We start from the raw sequence: 11,208 nt of genomic DNA, 5'->3' as shown, positions 1-11,208 counted from the left end.
ATTGAACAAACTCAAAAATCGATGGAAGAAAGCTCCGAAGAAAATCAAATAATTTCAAATCCTCAAGTTGCTGAAATACACATTGGCCAAGTTTTTGCAAACAAGGAAACCCTCTAACAAGCAGTAAGCCTTCACTCAATAAGATACAATCAACCTGTCAAGGTAAAAAGATCATCAAAACTAGACTATAAACTAGTCTGTATTGATGATAACTGCAACTGGACATTCTTAGCATCAAAACATGGAAAGACTGACATGTTTATCATAAGAAAAATAGAGCATACTCATACATGTTCATTGGACATTACTTCTGGAGACCATCCTCAAGCTACAAGCAACCTGGTTGGAAAGGTTATAAAAAACAAGTTTGTAAACCCAAAAAGAGATTACACTCCAACAGAAATTGTGGATGACATGGCAGATGATTACAGTGTCTCTATATCTTACCAAAAAGCATGGAGAGCTAGAGAAAAGGCAATTGTGGATGCTCGTCGCTGCCCACAAGAATCATACAGTGAGATACCATCAATTTTATACATGATACAAATATCAAACCCAGGTAATAAAATACTTCGTCAACATAAAGTAATAATATGCTACATAGGTATTTATACTATAAACTAATTGGTTACTTTTGAAACAGGAACAATTACAGACCTAGTAACAGATGAAGATAACAAATTCAAATATCTATACTTTGTAGTAGGTGCTTCAATAAAAGGTTGGCAACACTGTACACCAATAATAGTCACGAATGGAACCTTTTTAACAAACCAACATGGAGGCACTTTGTTGATAGCAAGTGCACAAAATGCAAATAGACATATATTCCCACTTGCATTTGCAGTAGTAGATTCCGAAAATGACAGCTCTTGGGAATGGTTTCTTCACAAAATAAAGGAAACTTATGGCGAAAGAGAAGGTCAATGCATCGTATCAGATAGACATAAGAGTATACTAAAAGCAGTAAAAGAGACATTTCCAGATATAATGCATGGGGTATGTTGTTACCATTTGATGAAGAATATAAAAATGAAATTCAAAAAAGGAGGTGATGAGCTCAAGATTGCATTTAATAGTGCATCTAAAGCTTACAACATAGAAGATTTTGAAAAGAGCATGCAATACTTGGACAATATAGATGTAAGAATAAGAGATTACTTGGTGAATGAAATTGGTGTCGAAAAGTGGACAAGACTATATGGCATGAACAGGAGATACAAAACAATGACATCAAATATTGCCGAATCAGTCAATGCAGCCTTGAAAGCAGTAAGAGACCTACCCATCGCAACTCTACTAGAATGCCTACATTCATTGGTGCAAAGATGGTATTAGGAAAACAAGAATAGAGCCCAAAAAACTACAACAACACTGGCAAAAATACCTGAAAAAACATTAAAGAAACAAAGAGATATGAGTTTAAAGTACAAGGTAATTATATATACAGAAAAATAAAAATTGCTTACAAACATATTTACTCTATTGTAAACTTAATAATCGTTTACTTGATTAATACAGGTTGAAACATCAAACCTTCTGGTATACCAAGTACGCGACAACAACAGATCTCACATAGTAAACTTGGAGAATAAAACATGCAGCTGCCAACGATTTGAATATGATGAAATGCCTTGCTCTCATGCAATGGTTGTACTAAGCAAAAGGAACCTGTCTTGCTACAAATATTGCTCATACTACTACACGAAAGAAGCTTTTATGGAAACATATGAAGACAGTATACTCCCATTAGGTGAGGCAACATCATGGAATATACCAGATTTAATAAAAAATATTGTAATCCTCCCACCTAAACATAAGAGAGCTGCCGGAAGACCAAAGAAACAACGATACAAAAATGGACTTGAAGCAAAAGCACAAGTGGTATGCGGTCAATGTCGCCAAAGAGGACACAACAAAAGATCATGTAAAAATGACCCAGTACTAAAACCACCAAGAAAAAGAAAAAGATCATAAGATCCTGAGGTAAAATAAATAAATGTTGGTGTAACCATCAAACATGGTTACTAAATAGACAGTATACAAAAACAGTTTACAATGATAATTGTTAGTTGATAAAGCTTTTCAATGTATTAATACCAACTTTTAATAAAATGATTACAATTCGCTTAGATTCAAGTAAGTTTTTTTTTGCCTCCTCTATATGAAATAATATGTTAAAAATAACAAGTTACCAAATATATGTACAAGCTATTAATCGTAATTTATTTACAACCATTTTAATGGTTAATAAACCATCACATTGGTTTATACCACTTATAATGGTATACAGAAATGTCATTGGTTTATAAGATCAAACAAAATTAAACAAAAATCACATAAAAAAAGCCAGAACACTAAAACTAATTTCTAAATCCAAAAAATTAACATATTGTCTCACAGAAATACATAACATAAAAACTGCAAACATACTGTGCCAGTAAACCAAAAGGTTACTTCAAAATTAAAATAGGCAAGAGTCTCCTAAAATATTACTGTTCCAAACAGTTACTTAAACAAACACAAACATAAACCTAAAAACAAAACAACATGACATAAAAATACACATAAAGTTCAAAAAAATGTAAACTAATAATCCAACATGTTGTTCTATTACAGAAATCTATGGCATCCTTCCTGGATTCTCCGAAGTAGACTCGTACCCACCCAACTCCTTCTTCTTTGCATGAACAAACAGATCAACACACAACTTCTTACGAGTGAATGCAATGTCCAACTTCTTAGGAATCTTATCAATCAATCCATGCATAAAGAAATGAGCATACTTTATGATAAAAACACCACAATCACTACATCACAAAATAAACCCATAACAATTGTCAGATAACAAAAAATAAACAATAACATAGAATCATAAATATAAAAAAAAACAAAGATAGTTACCTATCCTCTTGTTGTGGCAAATTATCAACCACGACAATATCAAACGCATCAGTATCTTTTTTACCTTGCCAGTGCTTACTACTCCTGTCAATATCTTTTGTCCCCTCATAGAAATTAACATGTGACAGCAAGATAGGAATTATTACAGCAAATGCACGAACAAAACTCTCTGAGTTGTTCTTGTACCTCCCAAACCTCATAGAATTTAACACTTTTAAGCATCTCATCTTAATGTCAAGAATACACAATATCCAATGAGCAAGAACAATCACATTAACAGGCATTAGAACGAAATCAAGCTCAGCCCAGGGTTTATTGCATAACATATAAAAACCCGCTATGTATGCAGCTGCCTTAGAATCCTTCTTAATCGAATCAAAATTTTCACCACTTGCAACAAACTCATTATATAAATCGAAAATTTGAGAAGCAAAGAAGCAATCAGTAGTGTTACCAGAAATTTTCACAGACTGGTCATACTTTAACTTCTTTCTCAAATAGTAGAAACAAACATCAATATGCTGCAATAAACATAAAACAATCCAAAGTTATAAACAAATACACATAAAAAGTATACAATAAACAAAATAAAAAATATATAATAACACACTAACCGAGCATGTCAAGTTCTTCCCAACAGTAAGCAAATCATAGAACCACATCTTATCGTCAATTTGACAAACCACAAAATCCAATGGAACCTTAAGCTTCCTATGACATTCTTTAAACTTCTTCACTTTGTTTTTATCATTAAACCCAATCTTAAACCATTGATCAAAAGATTTAGCTTGCACATCATCAATCACATTGAAAAAGCCAAATCCAAAAGCACATGATCCAGGACGTCCACCTTTTGGTTTACCAATACTACCTGAACCAAATTCTGTGGTATACGGACTGTTGTATACAGAACTAGGTTTCCTCTCTCTATTTCCAACTGTAGGAGTTGCTTCCTCCAATTTTATAGACTTTCCCTAGCATTCAAAACAATTGCAAACAAATAAAAAAAAGGAAGTGAAAAGAAAAAAAAAACAGACTACCAAATAACATAAATAAAATAAAAAGAAACCTTTTTCAAACTGTCTTCATAGGAAACCAAATGATCATTAACAACCTCCATGGTAGATACAGAAAAGCTTTCTTGAGAACCATGTTTCTTCTCAACACCAACAACATCAGTCTTAAAATATCATGCAAAAAAAAAAAACAAAATGTATGTAAACATAGTAAACCAAAATCAATACTCAGAACATAAACAAGAATAACAAAAAAAAAGTAAACAAACCTTGTCCAACCCATAGCTAGATAAAACATCAGCATTTGTTGCCTCTAATTTATTTAAAGACTTATCCTAAAAACAAAAAATAAAAATAATTAAACATGACAAAATGATTCAAAATATAAAATAAACTAAATAAAAAAGTATACAATAAACAAAAAATGACAAACCTTTTTAATGCTTCCCTCATAAGCATCAATCTTTTCATTTATAATCTCCAAAGCAGACACAGTGATACTATCCTCAGTTCCTTGACTATCAAACAACTTTCCCTTACTAGCAACACCTTCAACATCATTTACACTTGCATCTACATCAACTGCTCTGCCCTCAACATTATCTTTATTGCTCCCATCTGCAACATCTTTCGCTTCTTCAGTATTCTTTCCCTCAACATTGTCTTTATTTGTCCCATCTGAACCAATAGCTTTAACAGCATCACCACCCCCCAAACCTTGTAAATATACAAAACAAAAATAAAGAACATTTGACAGAGACAAAAAACAACAGAGTAACAAATCATCTAAATAATGAAAAACCTAAAAATAAATAAACTTGCCTGGTCATCTCCACCATCATCTTCATCCTCCTTAGATTTTTTAACAACATCCTTAAAAAGGCCATGATCATCAACAACCTGTTCTTCATCATTCAATTTATCAGTATTCTTTTTTTCTTCAGTAAACCAATCAGGTTTACTAGAAATAAAACTCATAATATCAAATGAAGGAGCATCATCATTAAAAACCTACAAAAAAAAAATAATAAATCCATTAAACAATAAAAACATTAATAACATAAACAAAAAATATTCAATAAACAAAAAACAATATACTAGTTTACAAAACAAAAATAACCTGAGTATATTGAATATTCTCATCGAGTCCAACAGTTTCAATTGCATCTTGACTTTTCACATCAAAAACTTCAACATCATTTAAATCATCATACTTGCACAAAAAAAAAAAAAAAATCAAAACAACATATGAAAAAAAAAAGAAACATCTAATAAACTAATAAATAAACATAATCAAAAAACCAACCTTGCCATCGCTCTCATCAGGACTATCATTTTCATCTTTAGAAATTTTTGCATTTTCAATAGCTTCCTTCAACTCATTAAACTTCAATTCCATAAAAAAAAACAAGTCTTCACTGATCTTTGAGTCAATATACGACTGAAGACTTAACTGCAACTCCTTGAATCTACCCTCCAACACCTTATTCAATACTGCAATAGACTCATCAGTCTTCTTTTGCCTAGAAATAAAATCCTTCATCTTACGCATCACACCATCGACATCAAAACCACCAGTAAACTCCTTTTGTACACCAGAAGATCCAACTCTATCAACATTAAACTTTGAGAATGGAACATCATCAAAGTCATCATCTGACTCTTCTCGGCCAATAAACTCCATTCCAGTAAGGACAAATAAACCATTCCTTTCATTTTCAGTAGGCACAATATGTTTTCCTTTCAGCTAGCAAAACAAAAAAAAAATAATTAGTTTACAAAATATAATAAAAACAACAAATAAACAATTTACAAAATATAAAAAATACCTTATTTGAAGATAGAACTTTATTCTCAACTTCACTTGAATTTGGATTTCCAATACTCTTCCATCTACAAAACCTATATGGTTTACCAGAATCATAGGAACAAAACCTTGCCTTCAAGCACAAAGCAATGGTTTCATACAACCAAACCAAGAATGCAAAAGGTAAACCAGGAAGTTTATAAGATCGAGGACCCTTTTCCAAATGTTTCCCTTTAACCTTAGCAAGAGGCTTAGAAACACCTTTTCCCTTCATAACACCCCTTAGACCAATCTTTAAATTGTGCAAAGTTAATTCAAACACTGGTATACCCCATGGGAAACTACCATACTCATCAACCCCGATTATGTTCAAAATCTCAACAGGAACTTTTTTTGAGTAAACGCTACTAATCAAACAATTATTAACAAGGTACAAAACAACCATCTTCACAGCATACTCATCTGACTTGAAATCACTATAGATAAAAAAAGGGTCAACAGCACTAACAGTCACTGTCTGATCACAAAAATATCGATCAACAAAAGCATTTTCTCTGTGTGTATACTTACTCAAATCGGCATCACCAACACACAGTAAACCAGAAACAACAGCAAACTCAGCTAAACTGAATCTGAAATTCTCATCACCAAACTTAAACCACATTTCTTTTTCATTTTTCTGATATACCTCCCTATGTAAGGCATTATGAACTAGTTGAGACTGAAAACCAACAGGATGGCTATCTAAAAAATAACCAAAACAAGTACCACGAAACAACTTACGTCGATCTTTAGTCAACTTGGAATTAATATTTTTGACAACAATGTTATCTTGATTAGGGAATAACATCACTTTTCCCTGAATCTTTTCACCAGGCTTGAAATATAAATCCCATTCCTGTAAAAACAAAATGATATACAAAGAAATCCACACATCAAACTAAAAATAAACGTCAAGAAACAACTTCACAGTATACAATAATCATTTAAATTTGTAAACCAAAACTTTCCACTGTAAACAAGAAAAAATACACATCAATACATAAAAAACTATAATAAACCATAAACATACAAAAATAAACCAGTAAACTTAAACATAAACCTAAATAAACAAAATCGAAAAAAAAAATTAACAAATAAACTAAAAAACCAATAACAGTAACCTAAAAATAAATAATCAAAACCTATAATAAACAAAAACAGAAAACATATTTGTAAACCAAAAGTTTCCATAGCAAACAAGAAAAATACCCATCAAAAACCTAAAACACAAAAATAAACCATAAACATACAAAAATAAACACAATAAACTTAAACATAACCTAAATAAACAAAATCGAAACAAATTAACAAATAAACCAAAAAAACACATAAACAGTAACTTAAAAACAAATAATCAAACCTATAATCAACAAAATAGATTACAATATCATGAAAAATAACAAAACATAAACAGCACCCAAAAAAACACAAATAAAAACCGACTACCATATAAACCAAAAAAATATTACAAACAAACATCAAAAACATTTTAAAACATATAACAATAAACTATAAAATCTAAAAATAAATTAAATCCCTGAAAATCGTAAACCAAATACAACCAAATAAAAAATTAAAAATCATAAAAATACCTTCAAATCATTACGAACTTCAACCTCCAAGTCTTCACTATCATAATCCTCAGGCAAATCTTCAGCAACTTGCTTCATCTTTTTCACATTTCGAACATCTTCCTTCTTCACTTTCTCAACAACTCTTTTTCTCTTTTGCAATGCCGAGCCACGACTACCATCCGATGATCCACCAGAACCACCAGAACGATCAGAATCATCACGATCTCCATCATCAGAAACATTTTCCATTTTCTTCTTATCAGCAGCTATCTTTACAGAATGTGAAGGAGAAATTGAAGAACGAGTTTTAACCATTTTTTAGGTTTACAGATGATAATAACAAGGCAATAAACGAAAATGATGCACTCAAACACTCTTACTAACACGAAAATAAACCACCCCAAGAAGATGAAACCCTAACCCATATACTCTGCATAAAAGGAAAACAGAGAAACTAAAACTCAAAATGGATATTTATAAACAAACTTTACCTATTTCTACAAACACTTAAAAACCATAAAAATGGTAAAATATAATATAAAAATAAAAGAAAATAATGATTACAATCCTTTAAAACCGTCCATAATTTGAATTACACAAGCAAAAAAAGAGGCGTGTGAACAGTTGAAGACTGCAAAAACTGGAAGACGTGCAGGACGTAATGTGATGACATCATCACACATCACACGTCCCATTTAGTTTTTTTTTTAAAAAATGAATTAATTTGATAACGGTACCTAAAACGGTACACTTTGATATATAAATGACAGCACCATATTTTTGTAAAAAGAATGGAATTAAAGTACTGGAATGTAAATTTTCCTAATTAAAATCCATTACGAGAAATAGCGTAAATAGAACTCGAAAAATGCAATTGATAAAATTGTGTGCTGTAAACATGAAATACTAATCAAGTTTCTACTAAAATTCTAAATAAACAAAACATTGTCTAAAACTAAAAATTTATTCTGAAACTTGAGGCGAGCTTTTCCCTTAACTTGGAGTGATACTAATTTGCCATTTCCAACTCTGAGCTTTAACTCCCCCGAATTTAGATAATCTCAAGTTTCAAACAGCTGTAATGAAGAACAAACATGGTTAGTAGATCCAAAACTAACAATCCAAATGGATTTGTCGTTCTCTAAAACACATGATTCAAAAACAAAAGTGTTGCCTACGTTCCATTTGTCTAGAAGTCTGGGACATCTTTCTTCCTATTAGGCTATTTTTAGCCTACTTTTGGGATCCCTTTATAAAGTTGTTCTCCTTCTTTATTATTCCTTTTTTTTAATAGAATTACACTTTTCCTCTTTGGTTTCAGGTTTCACACTTGGAATATATCAATTGATCAAATTTCGGAAAACAGCAATCTATAGAATAGACAAAATTCTGCAAGAAAATAAAGCTGAAACTTCAAGCCTAAATTTGACTATGTTTTGATCCGATTTCGAAAAAAGTCAAAACATAGAAGTTTCAGATTTCTTTTTCTTCTTTCCAACGCATCTTGAATCAAATCATTTGGAGTTTGGATGGGAAAGTTATGCCTATTTTACTAAAAGATGTCGAGGCTATCAAATTTACTTCAGTAGTCATGACCACCATTTTCCATGGTCGCGACCCTTTAACATGGTCGCGACTATGGAGCAGGCAGAGAGCTTGACTTTTGTATCTTGCCTATTGTTCGCGACTAGGCTTTATGTAGTCGCGACTATGTGCAAAACACGGAAATTTTGGGCAATTTTAGACTTTCACCGTTCAGAGTTAGAAACCCTAATTTCTATTTAAGGGGCTCGTGTTTTAGGAGGGAGGGAGGGAGAACTTGGACCCAAAAGTGAAAGAAGGAGGCAGAGGAAGCAATTGTGGCGATCTGGAGCACAATTACCAACTAGTTTTTTCTTGTACTCTTGATTTCTATTTTAATTTCTGTTTTAGATTTGATTATGGATGTTATTATGGATTTTATGAACTAAACTCCTATTTGGGGAGATGATGAATGTTGATTGATTTTATGCCATGAGTTAATGTTAATTGCTATTCCTCCTTTCTTGATTGTGTATTTATTCATGTTTGTGCTAAATTCCATGTTTAAGATTGATCACCTTAGGCATGCTTTATGACCTCAATACAAAATCTGAAAAGTGAGTATTGAGAATGCTAAAATTGAATAAACTAGGTTTTGATGTGAAACGAGAGTATTTGCATAGCCTATGTGACATTGAGATTATTACTTAATGCAGATTGTATGTTAGTCTATCTCAGAGATGCAATAGATAACATATGATTTAGGACCTAAAAGATCTGAGAAGAGTTAGATTAATTTTATAATCTGTCATTCACATAAAGAAAGGAATAATAATTAGGATTAACAATTAGGTAATTGAAACACCAGGATTCCTTTCCCAATTTTCTCATTCTTGATTAAACACCTTTATTGCTTTCTTTAAATTTTCGTTTTGTTTTCTTTATTTTAAACTCTATCAAAATGATTTATCTACCAAATAGAATCATAAGTCTAATTTAGTGGTATTCCGTTCAATTCCCTGTGGTTCGACCTCACTCGTGTGAGTTTATTACTTGAACAACGATACGTGCACTTGCGTATAAAAATTTCACAATAAGTTTTTGGCGTCGTTTCGGGGGTATTGTTTAAAAATTGATATTACAAAAATTAGACTAAATTCTGCTTTATTTTTCTTCTTACTTCATGCTAACTATTTTGTCTTAATTTTTTTTTTCTACCCAACCTCAGGTGCTTTTGGTATATTTGACGTCAAGGAGCTAGTTCAAGAGTGCTTATTGATCCTGAGATTGAGAAAAGCTATAGACAGAATACAAGGAACAAGAGGTCAGAAAGAGCTACACTGAGGGTCGAACCAGAAATAGACATGGCTGACAACGCCAATAACAGAAACAATGGAAATAATGGGGGAGCAATAGAAGACTTGGCAAACGATTGTAATCCACCTGACCGTAGCCTGAGGGACTATGTTCTGCCAATTTTGACGGGGGTTCAATCTTGTATAAGACCATCTACCGTAGATGCCAACAACTTTGAGATAAAGCCTGCCATACTCCAAATGGTGCAATCCTCAGTTCAGTTCAGTGGACTGCCCTCTGAAGACCCAAATCTCCACCTGTCTAACTTTATGGAGTTATGCCAGACCTTTAAAGTAAATGAAGTCAATGATGACGCCATCCGTCTGAGATTATTCCCATTCTCGCGGAGGGAGCGAGCCAAGAGTTCGTTGGTGTCTTTGCCACCCAACTCCATTGCTACATGGACTGATTTGGCGATAAAGTTCTTGTCCAAGTTTTTTCCTCTAGCAAAAGTTGCCAAGCTGCGAGGGGAAATTAATAATTTTTGTCAATTGGACAATGAATCTATCTATGAGGCTTGGGAGAGGTTCAAGGATTTAATCAGAAAATGTCGACATCATGGGATCGAAAAGTGGATGTTGGTTCATAATTTTTACAATGGGCTGATTGGTAATACCAGAACAATTATTGATGCCACAGCTGGTGGGGCATTTATGTGAAAGAGTGCAAACGAGGCTTATGATCTGCTCGAAGAAATGGCTATGAATAACCAACAATGGCCAACTTAAAGAAGCCAAACAAAGAAAGTTGCTGGTATGCATGAGGTAGACGCTATCTCCAAGTTGACAGCCCAAGTGGAGGCCCTGACAAAGTTGATGACTGCTCAGGTGAAAGAGGCTCAAGTTACTTGTGAGCTATGTGGGGGCCCTCACACATATGACACATGCCCGATGGATGTGAACAGTTTGCCAATGGATCAAGCAAAAGCCATTGGGAACTATTCTCAAAACAATAATTATGGGCACAAGCAACAGGGATTCTACCATCA

At 32.7% G+C, this 11,208-nt stretch overlaps 2 protein-coding genes and 1 non-coding gene across 3 annotated transcripts; 1 reads left to right on the top strand and 2 right to left on the bottom strand.

The window, feature by feature from the left end:
• Positions 1-255: 255 nt before the first annotated feature.
• Positions 256-1,977, top strand: LOC133038378 (uncharacterized). The gene is made up of 4 exons (XM_061116509.1): positions 256-559; positions 644-1,272; positions 1,339-1,434; positions 1,522-1,977. Exons 1-4 carry the CDS (start codon positions 256-258, stop codon positions 1,975-1,977), a joined length of 1,485 nt encoding a protein of 494 aa, XP_060972492.1.
• A 646-nt stretch (positions 1,978-2,623) lies between these two features.
• Positions 2,624-7,658, bottom strand: LOC133038377 (uncharacterized). Its single transcript, XM_061116508.1, has 13 exons — positions 7,362-7,658; positions 6,936-6,989; positions 6,728-6,739; positions 5,750-6,625; positions 5,227-5,667; positions 5,041-5,133; positions 4,739-4,931; positions 4,354-4,637; positions 4,190-4,255; positions 3,974-4,084; positions 3,519-3,878; positions 2,905-3,425; positions 2,624-2,810 (listed from the first exon to the last, which is right to left on the bottom strand). The coding sequence occupies exons 1-13, from the start codon at positions 7,656-7,658 to the stop codon at positions 2,624-2,626; spliced, it is 3,495 nt and encodes a 1,164-aa protein (XP_060972491.1).
• A 3,020-nt stretch (positions 7,659-10,678) lies between these two features.
• LOC115718330 (small nucleolar RNA R71) lies at positions 10,679-10,785 on the bottom strand. Its single transcript, XR_004011909.2, has one exon. It is a non-coding gene; the product is annotated as a small nucleolar RNA R71 (small nucleolar RNA).
• Positions 10,786-11,208: the final 423 nt, after the last annotated feature.

Source organism: Cannabis sativa, chromosome 5 (assembly GCF_029168945.1).
Source record: "Cannabis sativa cultivar Pink pepper isolate KNU-18-1 chromosome 5, ASM2916894v1, whole genome shotgun sequence".
Lineage (NCBI taxonomy): Eukaryota > Viridiplantae > Streptophyta > Magnoliopsida > Rosales > Cannabaceae > Cannabis > Cannabis sativa.
Note: the sequence above shows the minus strand (reverse complement) of the source record. Positions and strands in the feature narration are given on the sequence as shown.